The sequence below is a fragment of the Artemia sp. Qi Xiang Cuo genome, chromosome 19, assembly GCF_049724085.1.
Source record: "Artemia sp. Qi Xiang Cuo chromosome 19, ASM4972408v1, whole genome shotgun sequence".
Classification (NCBI taxonomy): Eukaryota; Metazoa; Arthropoda; class Branchiopoda; order Anostraca; family Artemiidae; genus Artemia; species Artemia sp. Qi Xiang Cuo.
This window is the reverse complement of record NC_142812.1, coordinates 42,791,206-42,818,071: the sequence shown is the minus strand read 5'-3', so window position 1 is coordinate 42,818,071 and position 26,866 is coordinate 42,791,206. Positions and strand designations below refer to the sequence as shown.

Genomic DNA, 26,866 nt, shown 5'->3' with positions numbered 1-26,866 from the left:
AACCCTTGCCCTGAGGGCTGTGGGGGAGTGTCCTCCTCAAAAATATATTTTCTATCTGGAAATCAACTATGCTGAACAAAATGGTTATCTCAAAATTTTGATTGGATGTGTTTGGGGGAATGATGGGCGTGGGGGGGCTAGTTGCCCTCCAATCATTTTCGACTATTAAAAGGGCCACTAGAACTCTCGATTTCCAATTGAATGATCCCCCTTTGAAGTTTCTACGACAACCCCTTCCATATGAAGTGCCTCTGGGAAAAAAAAAATAATAAATAATAAAACATTGGAGCCGTATGGCCTTTACTATAGGCAACGCTAAAGCGTTGACTCTGATGAGCAATGCGAGCGAATAGCTATTGCAATATCATATGGCAAAAAAACAGTTGCTGGGAGTTCCTGCAAGAGTAAAGAGCTCTGGAGAGGAGTAAGCCATAGCCGTATATGAATGCCTATATGAACTGGGGTCTTCCCAACATCGTCAAGGCGATGTGCTTCGAAACTACAGCTTCCAGCACGGGAAGACTCAAAGGAGCATGCGTAATATTAGAGAAAATGTTAGGAAGAGAGTTGTTATACCTAGCTTGCCGTCATCATATCTTGGAAATTCTGTTAAGAGGCGTATTAGATATAAAAATTAGGTTAACTACTGGGCCTATCCAGACATTTTTAAGAGGTTCCTCACTGCATGGCTAAGATAGACAAAGGGAAATACGACACAAGTATCAGTGACAATCTAGTACAGAAGAAGCTAACTCCAGAAGTAATTGCAAATGTTGCTGCTGAATTCGAAACCAAATTAACTGAGAGCCATCTCAGAGATGACTATAAGGGGCTATTGCAATTGGCTCTGGTATTCGTTGGATCACTAGACGGTAATGTTGTGGGTTTTAAAATTCCAGGAGCCATTCACCACGCTAGGTGGATGGCAAAGGCTATTTACTGCTTAAAAATGTTCATTTTTCGCTGTCAATTTAAGATGTCTGAAGAAGAAGAAAGTTCTGTATGTGCCATATCTGTTTTTCTAGTAAAAAAATTATTGTGAAGCTTGGTTTAATGCTCCAAAAGCTCATCTTGCACCAAAGCAAGATTTAGGTATTTTGCATAGTCTGTTAGACTATAAAGAACATGACAATGGCATTGCAGAAATAGCCCTGACCAAATTTTTGAACCATTTGTAGTATTTGAATGCAGAGTTGGTGGGATTATCTTTTTTTGATCCCACCATTACAGACGACGAATAGTTGTTAATGGCTAATAAATTGCTCAGAAGCACCGATGAACCATTAGAGAACACTAGGGTTGTAAGCCAAAAAATCAAGAAAGACAAATTAAAACAGGTAGTTGATGGAGGATTGGTAAATTTACTAACCAAAGAAACATTTAAATTCTTTGACCGATTTAATATAAAAACGGATTTCCTAAGACAACATCAAAATACCTGGCCTCAAAATAATGGCTTCCAATAAGGATTGAAAATTGTTAAAACATTAAAAGCAGTTAATGATATGGCTGAGTGTGGTGTTAAATTAATAAACGACTTTAACAACCTCCTGACAAAAGATGAAGACCAAAAGCAATATGTCCTCCAAGTTGTAAGCAAATGCCGAATATTACATCCTGACGTTTCAAAAACAACTTTAACAAAAGCTCTAGAATAGATTAATTAACATTGTAAAATAATGTAAAATTATCAACCCATGATTGTATGACGTCTGTATCATTTTTTTGCCTGTTTTGTGTATATTATATACCTGACTTTTGTTTTATAAATAAAAAATGTCATTAGACTTATCAGTATTATTTTTTTTTATTATATTTCTGCTTTAAACTAAAAAATATACCGAAAAAAGCAAAATTTATCACTTAATAACAAAATACACAAAGTGCGCTCCTAGTGGTACCAGGTTACGTTTTTGGGGATAAATACTGTTGTGACTCGGTTTGATTTAAAAAAAAAACAAAAAACAATTATGTATAGAATATGAATTTTGAAGAATAATATTGGCCTTCTTTTGAGATATTAAGCGGGTTTTTATTATTTACTCTTCTGGAGTTATGGCTCGATATGTCAGCTTTTTAGCCAAAAAATTGAATTTTTTTAAACTTTGAACGACAAACGGCACGGGTTAAAATCATTTAATCGAACCCAAATTTCAACTATCTCAATATCTGGAAAGCGGGATCGTTTTTTGGGGTTAAGACAAAGAAAATTCCGAAATTTTTTTCCCCCTCTATGAGATCCGGTCACCCTAATATTCACATATATATATATATATATATATATATATATATATATATATATATATATATATATATATATATATATATATATATATATATATATATATATATATATATATATATATATATATATATATATATATATATATATATATATATAAACCTAGTTTAAAAGAGTTGTATATGCATACATATATCTGAAAAGTGTAAAATGTCATCACAGTAAAACAAACATTTCCAACATATAATTAACAGACATATAATTAACAACATATAAGTAACAGAATATAATTTGTACTTTAGTAAAAAAAATTGTTTTAAATGTTTTCATTTTATAACTTTAAGAAATCAAAAATTAATTAATATTTTAAGGATAAATATCAGCATATGTATATCAAACAGACAATGCCCATTTTTTTCATTAAATTCATTTGAATTTTTTTCAGCAAAGTACAAATTATATTCCGGCTTTTAGAAAGCATAGGAGTTTAGAGCCCTATTAATTTCTGCTTGTTTTGAGTTTGACTCTTTTATTTATACCAATTTCTGTTTGTTTTGGATTTCATTTATTTATGGATGCTGATTTGTGGTAGTTGTATGCTTGGTAGATTATTTGATTCCATTTTTGTTCATTTTGGGTTCAATGGAGTTCTTTACTTTTTTTTGAAAACTTTTTTTGTGCAAAAAGTTTTTTTTTATTAATTTCTGTTCGTTTCGTATTGACATAGTCTTTTTCAGGGAAACAGACTGAGCTTCTTCTGAAGTTAAACAATTATCACTTCTATAAAAACCTTAAATACCCCCTGAGCATACGTTAAAACCCTTGCCCCTAATCTCTAGGATTTGTTGCAACGCCTAAAGCCTGGTTATATGATATTTAGACTATTTTGAATAGAATAGCTATCTCAAAATTTCTATTAGATACATTTCGGGACAATACGACGTGTGTGTGTGTGGGAGGGGAGAGGGGAGTTGGTCAGCTGCCCTAAGATCACTTTGACTCTTAAAAAGAGCACTAGAGCGTCTTATTACCAACCCATTGAGCCCCCTCCGAAGTTTATATGACCATGCTTTCTATTAGAACCTTATATGTCCTCAGGGAAAAACTTACGACCCTTGCCCTAAGGGCTGGGGGGGATTCGTTATCTTCAAAGACGTAATTTCCAGACCTTTCAACAACGTTGAACAAAATGGCCATATCAAAATGTTGATCGGAAATGATGGACGTGCGGGAGGGGGGTGGTTCTCCCTCCTATTACTTTCGACTGTTAACAAGGGTAATAGTCCTCTTAATTTCCTAAATAATTTCTGAGACCACACTGGCTAATCATGATAAAACAAAAATCACGAAGAAAGGAAGAAAACGAGGATAATTAACAGCCAGTGAAAAAATTGAAAAATTACACAAATATTTCGGTCAAGACCTCCGCTTGACCGTCCTCAGTGCAGAATAAAACTGATAAAAATATAAAAACCAAACCTTAAAATAAAACACCTTAAAATTTATTTTAAGGTTTGGTTTTTATATTTTTATCAGTTTTATTCTGCACTGAGGACGGTCAAGCGGAGGTCTTGACCGAAATATTTGCATAATTTTTCAATTTTTTCACTGGCTGTTAATTGTCCTCGTTTTCTTCCTTTCTTCGCGATTTTTTGTTTTATCTCTTAATTTCCAATCGATTGAACCCCTTTTGAAGTTTTACGACAACGCTTTCTATAAAAAAAACCTTATATGCCCCCAGGGCATAACTTACAACCTTAGCCTTAAGGGCTGTGGGAGAGGGGGGGGGGGAGTTGTAATACTCAAAGACATAATTTCCAGACCCTTCTACTACATCAAAAAAGGCTATGTAAAAATGTTGATCGAAAGTGTTTGGGGAAACGATGGGCACAGGGGGGAGGGGCATTCGCCCTCCCATTGCTTTTGACTATTAATAAGGGCACTACTCTAAATTCCCAACTGAAAGAGCCCTTTTTGAAGTACTACGACAATGCTTTCTAAAAAACCTCATATGCCCCCAGGAAATAACTTACAACCTTTGCCCTCGGTGATGTGGAGGGTTTGTCATCCTCAAAGACGTAATTTCCGGACCTTTCAACTACGTTGAACAAAATGACTATCTCAAAATTTTTATTGAATGTGTTCGGGGAAATGGTGGGCGTGAGAGAAGGATTAATTGCCCTTCAATCACTTTCGACTTTTAAAAAGGGCACTAGCCCTTTGAATTTCATATCGAATGAGCCCTATTTGGTTTCTACAACAACGCTTTCTATAAAATCTCATGTGCCCCCATTACATAACTTACAACCCCTACATTAAGGGCTGTGGGGGGGGGATCATCCTCAAAGACCTAATTTCCAGAACTTTCAACTACGTTGAACAAAATGGCTATATAAAAATTTTGGTTGGAAATGTTTGGGGAAATGTTGGGCGTGAGAGAGGGGTTAGTTTCCCTCCCATCACTTTTTACTATGAAAAAGAACACTAGCTCTTTCAATTTCCAATCGAATAAACCCTTTTTGAAGTTTCTACGACAACCCTTTCTATAAAAACAATACGAGGCTGGGGGGGGGGGGGGGTGGGTATCCACCCTTCGATCACTCTCAACTCAATCTTAAAAAGGGCACTAGCCCTTTGAATTTCTAATCGAATGAGCCCTTTTTCAAGTTTCTACGACAAAGATTTCAAAAAAACCTTATATGCCCCAAGGGCATAACTTATAACCCTTGCCCTGAAGACTGTGGGGGGAGTGTCCTACTCAAAGGTATAATTTCTTGAACTTTATACTGCGCGGAACAAAATGGCTATCTCAAAATTTTGATTGGATGTGTTTGGGAAAGGTGTGCGTGGGAGGGGGGATTAGTAGCCCTCCAAAAATTTTCGACTCTTAAATAAGGCACTAGCCCTTTCAGTTTCCAATCGAATGAGCTATTTTACGAATGAGCTCTTTTAATACTTTGAACAAAATGGATATCTCAAATTTTAATTCGAAGTGTTTGGGGAAATGATGGTCGTGAGGGGGGGGGGCATTGCCCTCTGATCACTTTTGACTAATAAAAAGGCACTAGTCCTCTCAATTTCCAATTAAAAGAGCCCTTTTTGAAGCTTCTATAACAAAACTTTTTATAAAAACCTTATATGCTCCAATGGCATAAATTATGACCCTTGTCCTGAGGGCTATCGGGGGGGGGGTGTCATCCTCAAATTTTCAGACCTTTCAACTACGATGAACAACATGAATATATCAAAATGTTGATCAGAAATGTTTGTGGAAATGATGGGCGAGGGGGGGGGGGATTCTCCCTCCGATTACTTTCAACTATTAAAAAGGACAATAGGCCTCTCAATTTTCAAATAATAGCCCTTTTTGAAAATTTTATGACAACGCTTTCTATAAAAACCTTTTATGCCCCCATGGCATAACTTACAACCTGGCGTAACTTACAACTTGACTTACAACCTGGTTGAACAAAATGGCTATTTGAAAATTTTGATTGGATGTGTTTGGGGGAATGGTGGGCGTGTGAGGGGGGTTAGTTACCCTCTAATCACTTTCGAATATTAAAAAGGGCACTAGCCCTCTCAATTTGCAATTGAATGAGTCCCTTTTGAAGTTTCTACGACAACACTTATATGCCTACGACAACCTTATATGCCCCCAGGGCATAACTTACAAACCTTGCCCTGAGGGCTGGAGGGATTTTTTATCCTCAAAGACATAATTACCGGACTTTTTCAAATACATTGTACATAATGGCTTTCTCAAAATTTTGATTGGAAGTGTTTGGAGAAATGATGGGCGTGGGGGAGGGGCACTTGCCCTCTGATCACTTTCGACTAACAAAAAAGGCACTAGTCCTCTCAATTTCCAATCGAATAAGCCCTTTTTGAAGCTTCTACGACAAAACTCTATATAAACCTTATATGCTCCAAGGGCATAACTTACTACAATTGTCCTGAGGACTATGGGGGGGGGGGGTTGTTGTCATGAAAAAAGACATAATTTCAAGACCTTTCAATTACGTTGAACAAAATGGCCATATCAAAATGTTGATCGGAAATGTTTGGAGAAATGTTGAGTGGGGGTGATTCTACCTCCGATTACTTTCGACTATTGAAAAGGGCAATAGCCCTCTCAAATTGCGCTCGAATAAACCCTTTTTGTAGTTTATATGAAAACGCTTTCAATAAAACCTTATATGCCCCCACGGCATAACTTACATCCTTAACCGTGAGGGCTCTGGGGAGTTGTCATACTTGAAGACATAATTTCCAGACCCTTCAACTACGTTTAACAAAATGGTTATATCAATATGCTGATCGCAAGTGTTTTGGGAAATGATGAGTGTGGAGGGGGGGGGCATTCACCCTGATACAGGGGATATTTCTGACACATCCATTGGACAACAAGTCTAAATGTAGTATATTTTGATTTTATTCAACATTCTCATATCATTTTCTGAAATTTTCACCTTAATACTCTAAGCCTTTTGGGAGACCTAGGATCAAAGATGCTCCTTTTCCCAATAACCAACCTTATATAAACAACGAGCAACTTGCATAACTTACAACCCTTGCCCTTTGGGCTGTGTGTGTGCGGGGGGGGGGTGATTTCTTGTCCCTTTTCTTGGCTAGCTTGTCGATCAAAGCCGTTTGGCATCACAGGGAACTTGCAAAGCTGCCAAATGGCTCAAATGCTAATTTATTTGAGCTATTTTCAGCACTTTGTTCAGTGTTTTCAGCGTTTTTTAGTTCTACCAATGACAAAAGGTACATTTTTCTTTACCAATAATGCACAATATTCGATCAGTACCGACACAGGTTACATAGTTTATTACCCAGAGAGGTACCTGGTTTCTTCAAAGCCATAGAAGCCATTTCATAGAAGCCAAATTCAGGGTCTTCAACAGGCTCTAAAAGGGACAAGGTGGTCTTGAGGGTATAATCAGGATTAGAAAGTTGATTCAAGTCTTTTGTTCCAAAGGTCTCTTTTTCCACTTCGACTTCTGAAAACAATAGCAATCATACAAGATTGATTTGACTGTTTCAAAAAAAAAAAAAAAAAATCATCTATTCTGATAATATTCATAGGACAAATTGCTTTAAAACAATTAATCTGGATAAAATCATCACAGCAAACAAGAGCGGCAAGTCAAAGCGTATATCATATTCAATATTTCCCCTAAAAATTGGGAAAATTGCATAGCTTATAGCCCTTTTGCCCAAGAACTGTGGGCGGTTGTTATCCCCAGAGGCATAGTTATTGGAACTTGCAACTATGCTGAAAAAACATGTATATAAATATTTTTATAAGGTAAAATGTAATCTGACCGTATGAACAGGAGATCCGATAAACACCACTCCCCATTCGAGGGCTAATTTTATCTTTCTCGCAGTTGTTAAAGGTCTTAAATTTATTAGAGCTACTGAATACTATGTTCAGGCTATGTCTTTTTAAAATCTTTTTCAGTGGTTCGCCCAGTTTTGGAAAATCGAATAAAATTGTGAAATTTTTCTTCACACCTGCCAATGAGACGCTTTCAATTAGAGATTGTGTTGTTCAAAATACAATTAAATTTTTCGTTTTGTTCAGTGAGAGAAAAATTTCTTTCCTAATATTTAAAACCACCCGAGACTTTTTTTTTCAAATGGTGAAATGCAACTAGAAAACTCAGATACAACAAGCACTCAAATACAGAAATTTCCCGCCCCTCAGAAATTTAAAAGAAAGTTTTCACTTTTTTAATTTTGGAAACGCAAACATATAGGAACAGATCAGGATATCTGAATTAACAATACAATCTGGAGATATGCCAGGAGAAGTAGCAAAAAGAATGGCTTCGTGTTCTATTGAGAATATAGGATGTTTACTTCCAGAAACATCTTTATCACCATCTGAGGTTCCATCGTCGGTTTATACAAAGATTACAGTACGGACCATATAAAATTTTCAAAACATAAACAAGTTTGTTCCTTATATAAAATCTATGCCACCGCAAAGGTTCGAAATACTAAATTTAAAAACTGAACTATTACATAAGAATAGTGGTCTTATTATCAAAGAGTTTCTTCATCATAGGTGAAGGAATAGCTGTTACTTAGTAAAGAACAAACCACGGTCTATAGTAAAAATAAAGTTTAAGAATCATTTGGAAATAAAACGAGAAAATATTGGCATTTATGATGATTGGTAGCTAAGCACTCAAGTGCGTATGCTGATTGGCAGGAATGGTGACCATTATTTCGGTTTAACGTAACGGTAAAAAAAGAAACAAATTTATGGAAATTTCAAAAACAAGCTTAAAATACCTACAAAATTGACACCAAACGGGAATGAAAAGAGCATCATTGAAACGACCATAGTCAAAATTTTTCACCGGAGGGATTGCGCCCTTGAGATAACAAGCCCAAGGAAGCTTTTAGAAAACTCTCCAAAAAAACTATTTTAGTCTTGTATCACGGATGGGTCTTTTTCTATAACCTTCGTCCCATTGTTATGTACGTGGTTGAAAACCTTTAGCCAGAGGTTCAAAATGTTTGGTCTTGAATACTCCTTCTCAGCCCCCCCAAGAATTTGAAACTAAAACAAAGTAGGCATTTTGAGAAAAACAGCCAAACGAAAAAAAAGTCCCTCTAAAAAAGACAATTTTGTGGCAAGTCTGTTATAGTCCATTCATTTTAGTGGTTTCACCTAAGAATTGAAGATAGTCAGGTAGTGAAGATAGTGAAGATAAACTCGTGTATGCCTTTACTGTGCCGACCTAAAATTTCTCTCCAACCCCATCTATCGGAAAGTAGCCATGAACATGGTTTTTATACATTTATTTTAATTTAAAATAGTGTAAAGAACAAAATTCTCAAAAAAAAAATTTTGAATGTTTTTCGTAGCGATCAAACTTACGTACAGAGGATTTTAGTTAACGAAAAAGAAGTTAAACTGTTCAGATACAGTCACGACACTATGCTTTTGTACAAATAAAAACCCATGTCCTTCATCTTTGGTTAGATAAAATTGCAAAGAAAGAACCCACGGTCCAAAGAAAAATAATAAAGGTAGGCTAATTCCTACTCTTCCACTTAGTGTTCTCATAGAAAGAGACTTGGAGATATCAAGAATCTCCTATCCCTAGAAGCGACTTCTATAGCGACGGGGAATGCAGATGTGGTCAGGCCTACTTATACAGAAAGCAAGACCTGTGAAATTGATTTTTTGGGAAACGTTTCAGAAAATAACAAACTTCAATACACATATAACAAGCATGAGGCGCGTACAAGCAGGTGCTAAGACAAGGCACTCTGTGTGCCAGAGAATAATGAAAAGAAATTGACCGTACGCACATTCCTGCGAAAAGTCCAAGATATTCTGGTCCAAAATGAAAAACCAAATGTAAAAAAGAAGAGAACAAAAAGAGAGAAAAGAGAAGCAAAGCTACAATTCAAAAATTCAAATCCCATTTAGCAACGATGTATTCAATGCCACGGCAAATGAAAAGAAATCTAAGAGGGAGGAAGGAAATATACAAGGGGACTACAATAAAGAAATGCAGTCGAAGGTGGCGGACACTAGAGTCCAATTTAAATTTAGCGATGATTTATTTTCAGTGAATGACAAACTTGAGAAAAGTAAAAAAGAAAAAATAATGCGAGAAAGAAATTTGATTTACAAATTGAGTCTCTGATGGTGGAAAGTAAAAATTTTGGGAAAATTACAAAACTACGGAGAGAAAAAAGAGCTTAGTGAAAACGAATAGGCATTGGGACTAGTAGAGATAAAAAAAACAACAGAATATCAAAGGGTAGAATTGAATTGATTGAAACAGGTTTTGGGAAAAGTTGAGAGGTATTGAATTTGGGGTTGGACTGGAAAGACTTGGGAAGGAATCTGGGATTGGTCCTACTAGGTCTAGGGGGTATTTGGTCTCTATTGGGAACAGGAGCCCATTAGGAGGGCCATGAATGATAGCCGGTTCCCTCAACGCATAAATAGTGGGCCAGTTGCGATCTCTTTACCGAGGCTTTGCCTTTCCAATCTTGGGTCAAAAGTTTGATAAGGGAGAGATAGGCAACCTTTAAATACAGAAACAATACAAGACATCCAAAGCTGAGGTGCTAGAAATAGGCCTACTTTGGATCATTCATGTTTTTTAATAATTTCTGCAACTTCCAATTCCCACGAAAAACAAAACGTTTATGTTAAATTTCAGCCAATTTTTTCATAAAAGTATTTAAGAATAAAACATAAAAATTGGTTTGGTAATTTGGTGTTTTCGTTTTTCATTATTAAAACTGTATTTAAAAGCATTTGAAAAACAAGATGTACTGTTTGAAGCCACAACACTAAAGTAAGCCATTTTATTATTTTCACTGAAATCAGTACAGACTATTTTCTAAATTACAAGAGATAGTTTTACAAGATAATGAAAGCAAGAAACAAAATTATGCTAATTTAACCTGCTAGCAGTATATACTATTTTCTACTATTTAATTATATACTATTTAAAAAGCCAGAATATAATTTGTACTTTACTAAAAAATTGTTTTCAATATTTTTATTTTACCAGTTTAAGAAATCAAAAATTAATTAATATTTTAAGGGATAAATATCAGCATATGTATATTAAACAGACAATGCCCATTTTTTTCAGTAAAGTCATTTGAATTTTTTTCAGCAAAGTACAAATTATATTCTGGTTTTTAGAAAGCATAGGGTTTAGAACCCTACTCAGATTAATTTCTGCTCGTTTTGAGTTTGACTTATTTTAATTTTTGTTCGTTTTGGGTTTCATTTATTTATTGATACTGATTTGTGGTAGTTGTATGCTTGGTGGATTATTTGATTCTATTTTTGTTCATTTTTGGTTTAATGGAGTTCTTTACTTTTTTTGAAAAACTTATTTGGTGCAAAAAGTTTTTTTGATTAATTCTAACTAAACGGCCTTTGTGATTCAAGGATTTGTGATTCGAGAAATATTCGAACTTTAGAGTAAAGAGCGAGGTATTGACTAGGGGGCGAACACCCTCATATACGTAACAATTATTTTCCGGTTTAAGTTTTAAGGTTGCTCCTTACTTTCAGTTGAAAAACTTTTTGTTTTATTTATTTGGAAAAGCAACGACTATATTTTTATTTTTAGCTTCCAAATTATACAATAAAATATTTAAGGACTCTCTCAATTCTGCCGTCCAGGATGCAAATGTTAATTAAAAGTAACACAAAAATGTACTTCAATCAATAGGTTAAGTTTACGGATTCTTCTAGCCTCATAGTGTTTATCCTCTAAACTAGGTCAGGAAATTGCAAGGAAATGACTTGAATACCTCCCTGACAAAATATGGTAAACTAGCTTGAATCTTGAACTTTGTATATTTTTGTTAATCTAAGAGCAGAGAGTTTTAAGTTTAAAGTCAATCTTTTTTTACTAGGGAGAAAATGATGTAATTGAAACCAATATTTTGTTTATTAATTTTAGGGTGATCATTTAGCAAATTACACAAAGGCATTTAAAAGCCAAGAATAGCAAGACTGAAAAACTTGTTCTGTGTGTTTTTTAAAAATTAATACAAAAGGTTTTATAGTTTGTTTAATCCATTTTTCAAGTACAAGCAACCAAAAAAAGTGGGGAATTGCAATAAATATCCAACAAAGTAAGCATACAAGGACAAACAAGCAGCTACTTGGCTCAATTTATCATAATACCATTTACCTTGCTTAACAGCAGTGATACCAAAGAAGTTGGGTGTTCCCATGGTTCACCAATCCAATCCACAGTGGCCTTCTCCTGACTGTTCTGGGCAGTTAGAAATCTCCAGAATCACAATAATTAACAAACTTCAATATTGTAGCTTCTTAGGAGAACAAGGAGTGCGAATCCTATAAAATAGGTAGAAGATATAAGCACAAAGAGCATAGATCCTATCATTTCAAAATTCAGATATATTTTATTTACATATTCATATTTTATAGTGAAAAATTGTAACAAAATTAGTTATACGATAAAAAAATTGATATTGGTGGTAAACCCAAGGACAACTCATTGCATATCTCATAGCTTTCAAATGAAAAGTTAAAAGAGAACTAACAGTTTTTAACTAATCTTACACTGGTAATTGGTTGCAGCTACTTTAAATACTTTTCACCTCTTAAAACTCTTCCCCTATTTATTTGGCCCAAACGAACCAATGTATTTTTTACTTCATGCTTATTTTTTACACCCCTTAAAAGCAAGCCAGCCTAAGCCCACTGCACATTAAGACTTGCAACTAGCAAATATTTAAAAGTACAAGTAGGGAAGAGAGAAACCCCTTTCCCCAAGGGAAAATAACTATAAATATTTCACACTTTAGAAACTAGGCTGCACTGTATGTACTGCACTTTGTCTTCAGATTTATATACCCTTTAAAATAGAAAACTATCTAAGCTCCCGATTTTTCTGCCCTACATTAACTGATTTAATTTAGATTTTTAAGTCATTTCCAGATTGTGAGGAAGACTGAAAAGATATTTAATTGAAGCTCTGTCAATTCAAAGCCCACTGAGTCAAAGTCAACAGCAACCACAAAAACCTACACAACGAACAACAAACAAAAGGTGAAAACATCTATCTAGATTGGACCAATTAAATTTAAAACCCAGTATGTTCTTGAGTTAATTCAGTGACTGAAGTTAAAGAGATCATTTAAAGACTTTTTGATAGGGATTAAAAGTATTGAGGTCTACTGACCCTTTTTTTAGAACATTTATTTATATCTTGAATAATTAGTTACTGCATTTATACCGATTTCAATTAAACTATGCCCAGCCGTTTTTCTCGTGTTGTGGGAGATCGACTTTGCAGAAGGGAGCGACAGTGAACATCAAGAGCTGTAGTACTGGTTGGATTTTTAAAACCCTTAAAATTCTGGGGAGAGGCAATTTGAGTATACACACTTCCCACAGATCCTATCCGCCGCGGGATTTATAAATCCAGTAATTATTCGGGTTATTCATTTAGTTTCTGTGGGGTGAATAAAAATCGGACAATAATTATTAACACTTGCTTCTAAGCAATGGATTATTTGCGTGCTACAGGTCTGATTTAAGATTGTGAGTTGAGATTTCCTTACGAAATGGTAAAAACCAACAAATCAGATTCTATAAGCCAATCTGCTACTTATATTTATTCACCCGTGGTGAATTTTTTACAAGTGAATCTCTGGGGAGGAATTGATGATGATTTCATGCCTTTGGCCTTTTTGATGAGAATATTATAAAGAGCGCAAAAGCTGAACTGTGGTCTTTTGCCTCTCATAACTAAGCCTCAAGGGAACGAAAAGGTGATCTGGCCTCACTTAGGCATAAAAATGATATGCTTGAATTTTTGCGAAAATGGAACAATGAACAAGTCAACCTGCCCACTTTTTTAATGATCCCTCTGATAGAAGTGCCAGTAATTCCTGCAAAAGCATATTCAAAACTTGCCTCTAAGCTAACTTTAATGGAAACTATGTTAAAGATTATGTGATAAGGTGACAGTAATGTGCTAGGTGCTGATCCAGGGGGAGATTTAATGTCCTTGATACAACCCTGTCAAACAGCGTATATTATAAACAGGTTTTTGGGTCAACCAGACAGGTTTTTGAGCCAAAAGTTGTCAAACAGGTTAAAAGCCTGTAGCTTAAAGGTATCTCAGATCTCGTCCGGTATCGCATACATTCTTACTGGTATCAAAAAAGTATCTTATTTGCATAATTTTGGTCTGAATGGTGTTCATTAATGATTTGAATAATAGGATGAATTAGAGCATGATAATATTCTTATTTTTAATTGGAATGAATGAAAGCGGTAAGTCTGAGGGGTTGGTAAGTCTTACGCAACGTGACATAAATGTTACAATATGATTAGAATAACGTCATGTGTACCAGTATGTGAAAACGGTTAGTGGTGACAAGGCAATCTTGTGATCTGACCTAGCTTTTAGTTCTCGGGTGCGGTCTGTATATTGCACAAATATCAATTGAGGAGTGTGGGCAATATAAAATATTCTTTAGCATTGGAGTATGCTAAAAAGTTGAAACTAATAAAGGCGTAGGCTCCAAGAAAAGAGGCGATCTTGTGACTTCACCTAGCTTTACTTCCCGGCTGTGTTATGTATAATTCACAAGTACCAATTGAGGAGTGTGCGCGATATAAAATATTCTTTAGCATTGGAGTATGCTAAAAAGTTGAAACTAATTAAGTCGTAGGCACAAGGAAAAGAAGCGATCTTGTAACTTGACCTAGCTTTACTTCTTGGCTGTGTTCTGTATAATACAGAAGTACCAATTGAGGAGTGTGAGCAACATAAAATATTCTTTAACATTGGAGTATGCTAAAAGTTGAAAATAATAAGTCATAGCTGCTAAGAAAAGATGTCATGACTTGACCTAGCTCTCACTTCTCGGCTGTGGTCGCTATAATACACAAGTACATAATGAGGAGTGTGGGAAATATAAAATATTTTTTAGCAATGGAGTATGCTAAACAATTGAAACTACCAAAGTTGTAGATGACAAGAAAAGAATTGTAATATAAAAAACTCGGAAAATCCATAGAAATCCTTAGAAATCAAGTAGTGAGATGGTTATTGATTTGAACCATCAAGGACTGCAACCACCAATGACCATAACCATCAGGGACCTCAACCTACAAGGGACCCCTCCCCCCAACTTTTTGCCCCCCCCTTCCCATTTTTTACCTTTCTTTGAAGCTTAAATTTTTTTAAATTTTTTTAATTTTTTTTAAACAGAATTTTTTTAAACAGAATTTTTTTAAACAGAATTTTTTCAACTTTTTTTTAGATGTCTTAGAACGACATGAAATATACATAAAAAAAATCAATTTCATATTTTCGAAATAGAAAAGGAGACTGATATAGATATGTTAGTCGCGACTTTTACTATTAGAAAAATTGTGTTTGTAGTAGCTCTTTTCTTTTTTTTCTGACTTGGAATTTTTGGGACTTGGAAAGTTATTCAATTTCTTTTATTATTATTTATTCGCCTGTATTACTGGTACTCTTTGGTTACTCATCGACACTTTTTCTTTATTAGCATGGATATTTATAGCATCAAAAGGAATTTACAAAATTTCACAGAATCAAGAAACTATTCAAATGTTTCAGAATCTCCGCTTTTGCAGTATGCATGTAACTAAAATCTTCCGTTACCAATTAATACATGCATTTTTTTAGCATCAAAAGGACTTGACAACATTTGACAGAATCAAGAAACTATTCAAATCTTTCAGAATCTATGCTTTTACAGTTTACATGTAACTAAAATCTCCCGCTATCAATTAATACAGATATTTTTTTTTTAGCATCAAAAGCATTTTACAAATTTCACAGAATCAAAAACTATTCAAATGTTTCAGAATCTATGCTTTTAGAGTTTGCATGTAACTAAAATCTCCCATTATAAATTAATACAGATATTTTTTTTAGCATCAAAAGCGTTTTACTAATTTCACAGAATCAAAAAACTATTCAAATGTTTCAGAATCTATGTTTTTATAGTTTGCATGTAACTAAAATCTTCCATTATCAATTAATACAGAGATTTCTTAGCATCAAAAGGATTTTAAAACATTTCACAGAATCAAGAAACTATTCAAATATTTCAGAATATATGATTTTGCAGTTTGCATGTAACTAAAATCTTCCATTATCAATTAATACAGGTATTTTTTTAGAATCGAAAGGATTTTACAACATTTCAGAGAGTCAAGAAGCTATTCAAATGTTTCAGAATCTATGCTTTTGCATTTTTGCACATAACTAAAATCTTCTATTATCAATAAATACAGATATTTTTTTAGCATCAAAAAGGTTTCACAAAACTTCACAGAATCAAGAAAACATTCATATGTTTCAGAATCTATGCTTTTGCAGTTTGCATGTAACTAAAATCTTCCATTATCAATTAATACAGGTATTTTTTTTAAAGAATCAAAAGGATTTTACAACATTTCACATTATTAAGAAACTATTCAAATGTTACAGAATCTATGCTTTTGCAGTATGCATGTAACTAAAATGTTCCATTATCAATTAATACAGATATTTTTTTTAGCTTCAAAAGGATTTTACAACATTTCACAGAACTAAGAAACTATTTAAATGTTTCAGAATCTATGGTTTTGCAGTTTGCATGTAACTAAAAGCTTCCATTATCAATTGATACATGTATTTTTTTAAGCATCAAAAGGATTTTACAACATTTCAAAGAATCAAGAAATTATTCAAATGTTTTAGAATCTATGCTTTTGCAGTATGCATGTAACTAAAATCTTCAATTATCAATGAATACAAGAATTTTTTTAAGCATCAAAAGGATTTTACAACATTTCACAGAATCAAGAAACTATTCAAATGTTTCGGAATCGGTGCTTTTTCAGTTTGCATGTAACTAAACTCTTCCACTACACATTAATATAAGTATTTTTTTGCATGTAACTAAAATTTTCTATTATCAATTAATACAGGTATTTTAATTAAGCATCAAAACGATTTTACAACATTTCACATAATCAAGAAATTATTTTAATGTTTCAGAATCTATTTTTTCGAAGTTTGCATGTAACTAAACTCTTCCACAACACATTCATACAAGTATTTTCTAAGCATCAAAAGGATTTTACAATTTTCACAGAATCAAGAAACTATTCAAATGTTTCAGAATCTATGCTTTTGCAGTTTGCATGTAACTAAAATCTTCCGTTAGAAATTTTTAATACAGATATTTTTTAGCATCAAAAGGATTATACAACATTAGGCAGGACTTGACAACATTTCACATTTTGCATGTAACTAAACTCTTCCACAACACATTCATACAAGTATTTTCTAAGCATCAAAAGGATTTTACAATTTTCACAGAATCAAGAAACTATGAACCAAAATCTTCCAATTATCAATTAATATAAGTATTTTTCAGCATCAAAAGGATTTTACAGCACTTCACAAAATCAAGAAACTATTCAAATTATTCAGAATCTATGCTCTTGCAGTTTGCATGTAACCAAATTTTTCCATTATCAATTAACACGGGTATTATTTAGTATCAAAGGATTTTTGCAACATGTCGCAGAATCAATAAACTATTCAAATGTGTCAGAATCTATGCTTTTGCAGCTTACATGTAACTAAAATCTACCATTAGCAATTAATGCAGAATTTTTTTAGCATCAAAAGAATTATACAATATTTCACAGAATCAAGAAACTATTCAAATGATTCAGAATCTATGCTTTTGCAGTTTGTATGTAACTAAAATTTTTCATTTTCAATTATTAATACAGATATTTTTTGTAGCTTCAAAAGGATTTTACAACATTTCAAAGAATCAAGAAATTATTTAAATGTTTCAGAATCTATGCTTTTGCCTTAGTGACTTAGTCTCCTTAATATTAATTTTCAAACCTATTCTAGCACCCTGAACTCGCAAAACCTCTAAAAGTTCATTCTTTTTGCTCACAATTTCATCTAGGACGCTTAAATCGTCAGCATAATCTAAGTCCAGGAGACTTTTTCCTCCCCATTTGATTCCGTGGTCTCCCATTGCCTTTCCTGTACTCCTTAAGACAAAGTCCATTAAAATAATCCATATAAAGGGGGATAGAACACAACCCTGCTTAACCCCTGATTTAATGCAAAACCAGCTGCTAACCTCATTTCCTACCTTAAACGCAGCAGTGTTATTCTCGTACATACCACTAATAACTTTAAGGTATTTGTCTGGTATATCATACAAGGATAAAACCTTTACTAAAGCCCTTTTATCAACAGAATTGAACGTTTGCTCATAATCTATAAAACTGGGGACCAAAGGTGTTTGACAACTCAGGTACTTCTCGATTATTAACCTAAGAGTGAAAATTTGGTTGACACATCCTCTACCTTTTCTAAAACCGCACTGTTCTTCTCTTAAAACTTTGTCTACAGCATCTCTCAGTCTAAAAAGTATCATATTTACTAAGTAATTTGCTACCAAGAGAGACCAGAGTAATGCCTCGATAATTACAACACTCACTCTTATCACCTTTCTTATATAGTGGTTTAATTAAAGTTTTCCTAAAATCGTTAGGTACTTCCCCTTTTTCAAAAATCATATTCATAACCTTCAGTAACTTATTTATAACCTCAGAGCAACCATATTTAAGACACTCATTTAACACCCTATCAACACCCGGATCCTTATTATTTTTTAATCCTTTTAGTACAGTCGCTAATTCTTCCTCACAAAACAAATCTTCCTTCACATCCAAGGTATCACAAAATTTTTCATTTTCCTCTATATCTTCTCCTGCAACTCTATCTCGGTTTAGCCAATTCTCAAAATGTTCTGCCCATCTCTCTTTAATTCTTTCCTTATCGCTAGTCGTGGCCCCGTTCCTATCTTTAACTGGGACAGGTCCGGATTGACTACTCCCTCTCAATTTATTAACATGCCAGTGCAATATTTTAATATTATGCCGTCTACCTTCATCTTCCGATCCTCAGCATTTTTATCTATGTCCTCCACTTCACACCTCCTTAGTTCATATTTCAATGCTTTCTCCACTTTCTTTAAATTCCTTTTGTTTTCATACGATCTATCACTCAGATAATTCTTCTACAAGTCCTTTCTCCTTTCTATTAAACATAAAACTTTTTCACTGATATTGTTAACTGAAGTCCTAGGTTTCTTCCCTAAGACACCTTCAGCAACTGCACCAATTTTTTTTTGCCTAAAATTATTCCAACCATCTTCCACATTGTCAAATTTCAAACTCTCAAGTTTAGTATTCAACTATTCCAGGAAATTTTCTGTCAAATTCTCATCCTGGAGTCTACCAATATCTTTAAATATTGGTAGATAATAAGTAGATAAGGTAAATAATAAGTAGACAAGGTAGATAAATGTTGGAAAATAAGTCTCTAAAAGAATTTAGCTGGACTCTTCCCTGTGTATAACTATGTTGACCTTAAAGTAGCAGTTTCTACTTTGGACTTTTCCTCCATTAATGTAACTTAAATGATTTGTTTTAGTGTGATAACACGTTAAATGGATAAGCACAGGGTTCTAGAGCCCATGAGATTTTTTTTCTCGCATTATTTTCTTTTAATTTTTTGCGGCACTAATTGTGAAATATGACTACTACTGACTGTACTCCTACTATTATTACTATATTTACTGGTGGTAGTTCTACAACTAATCAACTCAAATGTATTAAGGCAAAAATTTTGGTCAATATTGTAACTGTATTGAAATGAACAAAACACACTATGTCCATATAGGTTGTCAAGAGGACGTACAAGCAATGCTTCAGGACTGGTTGATGGTATTAAGTTAAAAATTTCATTGTGTGGTAAAGGGGATGTTGAAAAAAGGTGTTATTTGCATACTGCTACTATTGCTATGCATAATTACTGAACCTTTCAAGAATACTGAAAAAATTGATGTCTCAAAACATTGTTTGGATGTTTATTATTGGAAATGATGGGCATGGGGGGGGGGGAGAGGTTTCTCTCAAATCACTTTGACTATATAGTGGTTTAATTAAGGTTTTCCTAAAATCGTTAGGTACTTCCCCTTTTTCAAAAATGATATTCATAATATTCAGTAACTTATTTGTAACCTCAGAGCCACCATATTTAAGAAACTCATTTACCACCCTATCAACACCTGGAGACATATTATTTTTTAATCCTTTTAATACTGTCGCTAATTCTTCCTCACAAAACAAATCTTACTTCACATCCAAGGTATCAAAAACTTTTTCATTTTCCTGCAATGCTATCTCGGTTTAGCAAATTCTCAAAATGTTCTGCCCATCTCTCTTTAATGCTTTTCTTATCGCTAATTGTAGCCCCATTCCTATCTTTAACTAGGCCAAGTCCGGATTGACTACTCCCTCTCAATTTATTAACATTCCAGTATAATATTTTACTATTATGCCGTGTAGCTGCATCTTCCAGATCCTTGGCAATTTTATCCATGGCCTCCACTTCACACCTCCTTAGTTCATCTTTTAATACTTTCTCCACTTTCTTCGGATTCCTTTTGTTTTTATATGATCTACAGCTCAACTAGTTGCCTTGCAAGTCCTTCCTCTTTTCAGTTAATTATAAAGGTTTTCCATTACTGCTCTGAGTTGTAGTCCTGGCTTGCTTCCCGCAGACCCCCTTCGCAACTTCAGAAATAATTTCTATATAATTATTTCAACCATCTTCCACATTATCAAATTCCAAACTATCAAATTTAGTATTCAACTGTTCCTCGAAAGTTTCTCTCAAATTCCTATCCTGGAGTCTACCAACATCATAACTTCCCGGGAGGTTATTACCCTTCCGAAATTTCAGCTTTAAATTAACCCTTGATACTACTAGATGGTGATCTTTACTTTTAACATAAAAAACAACACTCCTATATACCCTAGTATCTTGTATTGATCCTGCCAATCTTCGGTTTAATATAACATAATCAATAAGGTTTGCTGTCCTACCATCACATGAATACCATGGTAACTTATGAGCCATTTTATGACCAAACACCGTATTGGTTATAACCAGATTGTAATACCTACAAAATTACAAAAGCCTGTATCCGTACTGTTTTCTTTTCCTACACCAAATTTACCTAGGCTATGATGTCATCTATACCTATTTCTACCAACCTGCGCGTTAAAATATCCAAGTAAAATCATCATATTTCTACCTGGGACCCTGTCTATTTGCCAAGGCCAGAACATAATTTGCACTTTACTGAAAAAAATTCAAATGAATGTGCATTGTCAGTTTAATATACATATACTGATATTTAGTAATAAAAATGTTAATATTCTTTGATTTATTAAAGTTATAAAAATAAAAACATTTATATTCTTTCAGTAAAGTGCAAATTATGTTCTGGCCTTGGGAAGACAAAGGGGTTTGAGCCCTACTCATGTTAATTTCTGTCCGTTTTGAGTTTGACTTGGTTATTTATTGTACTTCCTGTTCGTTTTGAGTTTCATTTATTTATCGATGCTGATTTGTGGTAGTTTCACGCTTGGTAGATTATTTGATTTTATTTTTGCTCATTTTTGGTTTAATGGAGTTCTTTAATTTTCTTGGGAAAACTTAATTTGTGGAAATTTTTTTTTTAATTAATCTCAAGAAAACACAATGTGTTTGTGTGTGTGAGGGGGGGGGGGGGGTAGCTGCGCTCTGATAACTTTGAATCTTAAAAAGGACAGTATAACTTATGATTACCAATCCAAGGAGTCCCCTCCAAAGCATATATGGCCACCCTTGTCAGAAGAACCTTATATGCCCAAAGGGCATAACTTACAACCCTATCCCTGAAACCTGTAAGGGGGGGGGCTTCCTAGCAGACATAATTTCCTAAAAGTTCAACTACAATGAATAAAATTGTTATCTCCAAATTTTGATTGGAGGTGTTAAGGCAAATGCTGAGCATGGAAGGGGGAAGGGTGTTTGCTCTCAAATCACTTTGACTCTTGATAGGGCACTATAACTTCAAATTTCAAATCAAATAAGCCCCATCTGATGTTTATACAACCACCCACTCCATTCAAACCTTGTATGCCCTCATAAAACAATTTATAACCCTATCCCCAGGTCACTGGGGGGCTTGTTACCCTCAAAGACATAATTTGCTGGACCTTTCAAATACCTTGAACAAAAATTTTGAAATCAAATACCTTGAACTTAAAATTTTGATTGGAAGTATCTGGGGAAATGATGGGTGTGGGGGGGGGGTCATTTGCCCTCTGATCACTTTTGACTAATAAAAAGGTGATGGTCTCTCAATTTCAAATTGAATTAGCCCTTTTTTATCTTCTATGACCACATTTTCTGTAAAAACCCTTATATGCCTTCATAAAAACCTTTATATAAAGAATAATCTATTCAAATAGGTTTCAAATCTGTTCCTTGCTTTCAGTTGAAAAGGTCATTTTTCTATTTAATTTCTGATTGTTTTCTGAATCATATCCAGGCCTAACCAAGATATAATTTGAGGTACCGATCCCTTAAATCCCTGGTTAACTGCTTTTAAATGTGCAAATCAATAGTTGTACATTGATTAGTATGCCTGAACCCGAATATGTGGCTTTTCTTGGATCAGAAGTCCAAGAAAAGCTGAAGTCTGTATTTACCTTGAGATTATTTTTTCCTAGATAGTAATCCAACACCCACTAAGCCATAAAGACTCCATTTTATCCAATATAATGCCCCCGAAACAGTCGACTCGAAATATCAATGCGACGCCTACTGGGAGTTTGAAAAGAGCTTGCGTTAGCCCCAAAAAAGGGTATGATAAGTGTTTGCTATGTGAAATAGACCTAAATGATGACAATTCCTTGGCAATTCTCTGTGATGGATGTGGAAAGAGGATATGCCTGAACCCGAATATGCGTTCCTCACAAAAATTTCTCGACGGGTTGACGTTTGAATAAAGTGTCCAATTTGCAAACACTCTCCAATGACTCCAAGCAGTTCTGACTAGAATTCAAGCGTTGAGAGTATCGTCGAAGCTATGATTAACAGTATGAAGAGAGATATTATTGACAAAATCCTTCTGGGTTTAAAGCTGGGTTTAAATCCTTCTGGGTTCTGGCTACATTAAAACTTTAATATAGCCCTTTCAAATCTTTCTGGGTTTGGGTATGACCTCCTTCTCTCACTGTAAAGGTCTAAAACCTACCGCGTCATTGGCGCTTTACTGAAAACCAATTTTATGACAAATATTTTCAATTGTACTTAATATTGAAAATAAACATTAAAATTATAGTAACATTTTGAACTGATGAGCTTTCAGCAATTGATATCATTATACATCAAATATTCAGTTTAATTTATTAGCTCTTTTTAAAGTTGTTAAAGACGATTATAGTTTCACTACAAACAAGTGTTTGGATACTGCCTCCTTCCTAACTGTAAATAAAAACCAAAATCCTTCTGCGTCATTGGCGCTGAACTGAAAACGGATTATATTACAAGTATTTTCTTTTCCAGTTCTTACAGCATTGAAAATAAAAATACAATTACAGTGAACTAAATTCTTTAACTGATGGATCTTTCAACAATTAATATCATTATACATCAAGTATTCAATTTGATGTTCTTTATACTTTCCAAGACTGTTCAAGACGCATATAGTTTTCAGTAAAGCGCCAGTGACGCAGTAGGTTTTAGACTTTTACAGTGAGAGAAGGAGGTCATACCCAAACTCTTGGTTGTGGTGATTTTAGTTCGTTTCAAGCTTGATTTGCATATTCAATTTAAGTTTCACTCATTTTAAGGTTTATTCATTTATTTGCATTAATATCTGTTGTACGTTTTATGCATTGATTGTTTATTTAATTTCTGTTCGTTTTAAGTTTCATTTATACTTCAATAGGAAAATTATTTATTTCCGTTTTAAGCTTTATTTTCCTATTCAATATAAGCATTACTCGCTTTAAGATCTATTTGTTCATATATATTATTACTTGTTGTATGTTTTTGCTATGATTGTTTATTTAATTTCTATTCGTTTTGGGTTTCATTTATTCTTTAATAGTAATTTATGGTCGTTTTGAGTTTGAATTTTAAAAGGAATTTGTATCTACTGAGCTTAAGTTTAAAACGGCCTTTACTTTTCTTTTAAAAACTTATTTTTCGGAAAGTTTTTTAAATTAATTTTTGTTCGTTTTTGATTGAAAAAATTTAAAGTTTTTAAAAGTTGTTTATTTCAAAATCAAACTTAAAAAAAAAATCAAATATTCATCAAAGTATCAAAACTGAAATCAAAGTAACAATACCAAAGTGAAAAAATGGGTTTGTGTCAAATTGGACTTTTAATTATCTGATGTTTGAACTATTTTTAATAGAATCGCTATCTCAAGATTTGTATCGGATGGGTTTGGGGGAAAAGGGCGCGGGGGGGACTAGACTAATCTTCGGTCTCTTTTGACTCTTTAAAAGTGAACTAGAACTTTCTGTTTTCAATCAAATGAGCCCTCTCTGAAGTTTATATGAGTATCCCTACTATTAGAACCAAATTTATCCCCAGAGTATAACTTACAACGCCTGTCCCTGGGCCCTGGGGGGCTGTGTCGACCCTGGAGTTTTAATATCTGATGGTTGAACTATTTTTAAAAAAATGGTCAGCTAAAATTTTTATCGGATGGGTTTGTCCATCCGATACACCCAAAGGCGCGGAGGGCGGGAAGGGCTAGTTACCCTCCGATCTTTTTCACTCTAAGAAAATGAACTACAACTTTTAATTTCCATTCAAATGAACCCTCTCTGAAGTTTATACGAGCATACCTTCCATAAGAAACATATATGCCCCCAGAACAAAACTTACAACACCTGCCCCGGCCCTGAAACGGGGAGGGGGTTGTGTCGACACGGGAGTTTCCTTATCTGACCTTTGAATTATTTTTAACGAAATTACCATACATAAAGGAGTTTTTGTTATATGATCTTTGAACTATTTTTAACAAAATGGCTACCTCAAATTGGGGAGGCCAGTTGCCCTCTGATCACTTTTGACTCTTAAAAAGGGCACTAGACACTCGACTTCCAATCGAATGAGCCCCCTTTGAAGTTTATACGACGACCTCTTTTATATGAAGTGCCTCTGGGGAAAAAATAAATGGAGTGTGGGGGGAGGCTAGCTGCCCCCCAATCACTTGACTCTTAAAAAGTGAATTACAACTTTCAATTTCCGATCAAATAAGTCCTCTATGAATTTTATACGAGCATCCCTTCCATAAAAACCATATATGCCCCAGGGCATAGATTGCAACGCATAACTCCAGGCCCTGGGGGGGGCTGTGTCGGCAACGGAGTTTTTTTGTTATCTGAACTTTGAACTATTTTTAACAAAATGTCTATCTCAAAATTTTTATCTGATGCATTTAGGGCGTGGAGGAGGGGAGGGCACAGTTGCCCTCCGATCTCTTTTGTCTCTTGAAAAGTGAACAATAACTTTCAATTTCCAATCAAATGAGCCCCGTACGAATTTTATACGAGCATTCCTTCCATAAGAACTATATATGACCCTAGATCATTACTCATAACGACTACCTCCGGGCCCTGGCGGGTTCCGTCGACACAGGAAATTTTCTTATCTGACCTTTGAACTTTTTTTAAAGAAATGGGTATTATAAAAAATTTATCGGATGGGTTTGGGGGAAAAAGGGTGTGTGTAGGGGGGGGGGGCTAGTTGCCCTTGAAAATCTTTTGACTCTTAGAAATTGAATTATAACATTCAATTTCCAATCAAAAGAGCCCCCTCTGAAGTTTATATGAGCATCCCTTTCATAAGAACCGAATACACCCCCAGGACAACACTTACAACGCCTATCCCCCGGGCTCTGGGGGGGGGCGTTTTTGCTATCTAATTTTGAACAATTTTCAAAAATCTGGCTATCTCAAAATTTGCAGTGGACGGGCTTGGGGAAAAAGAGCGTGGGGAGTGGGCTAATTTAACTCTCTTGACTCTTATAATGTGAACTAGAACTTTCAATATCCAATCAAATGAGCCCTCTCTGAAGTTTATACGAGCATCCCTTTCATAAGAACCATACATGCCCTTAGGGCATAACTTAGATCGCCCTCTCCTGTGCCCTGGGGGGTTTTATTGACACCGGATTTTTTCTTATCCGACCTTTGAACTATTTTTAACAAAATGTCTGTCTCAAACTTTTCATCAGATGGGATGGGGGTTAGCTGCCCTCGGATCTCTTTTGACTATTAAAAAGTGAGCTCGAATTTTCAATATCCAATCAAATTAACCTTCTCTGAAGTTTATACGAGCATCCCTTTCATACGAACAATATATGCCCCAGGGCATAACTAACAACGCCTGCCCCGGGCCCTGGGGGGTTGTGACGATACCTGAGCTTTTCTTATCTTACTTTTGAGAAATTTTTGACTTAATGCCTATCTCAAAATTTTTATTGGATGCATTTGGGGAAAAGGGGCGTGGGGGGCTAGTTGCCCTCCAATATCTTTGGCTCGAGAAAACTTAACTAGAACTCTCAATTCCCAATCAAATGAGCGATCTCTGAATTTTTTACGAACATCCCTTCAATAAGAATCATATATTCCCCAGGGGAATAACTTACAACACCTGCCCTCGGGCCCTGGGGGGGCTGTCTTTACCCCTGAGTTTTCGTTATATGGTCTTTGAACTTATTTGAAAAAAGGCTATCTCAAAGTTCTAATCGGATGGGTTTAAAGAAAAAAGGGCGTCGAGGGGGGGGGAGCTAGGTGCCCTCCAATCTCTTTTGACTCTTAAAAAGTGAACTAAGACTTTCAATTTCCAATCAAATGATCCCTCTTTGAAGTTAATACGAGCATCCCATCCATAAGACCGATATATGTCCCCAGGACATATCTTACAATGCCTGCACCTGGGCCCTGGGGGGTTGTTTCAACATCGGAATTTTTGTTATATGATCTTTGAACTATTTTTTACAAAATAGCTATTTCAAAATTTTTATTGAATACATTTGGGAAAAAAGGGTTTAGAGGGGGGCATAACTTACAACCCTTGCCCTGAGGGCTGTGGTGGAGTTGTCATCCTCAAAGACCTAATTTCCATAATAATTTCCTAATAAAATGACTG

At 34.7% G+C, this 26,866-nt stretch overlaps 1 protein-coding gene across 1 annotated transcript in view; it reads right to left on the bottom strand.

Annotated features, from left to right (window-relative positions):
• LOC148940872 (uncharacterized) overlaps positions 1 to 26,866 on the bottom strand; it is a 153,249-nt gene that overhangs the window by 40,937 nt on the left and 85,446 nt on the right. Inside the window, exons 3-4 of the mRNA XM_089105170.1 lie at positions 11,947 to 12,113; positions 7,093 to 7,248 (exon numbers count right to left, since the gene is read on the bottom strand). Coding sequence (XP_088961296.1) covers positions 7,093 to 7,248; positions 11,947 to 11,989 — 199 coding nt within the window. The 5' untranslated portion in view covers positions 11,990 to 12,113. The remainder of the gene's footprint in view (positions 1 to 7,092; positions 7,249 to 11,946; positions 12,114 to 26,866) is intronic.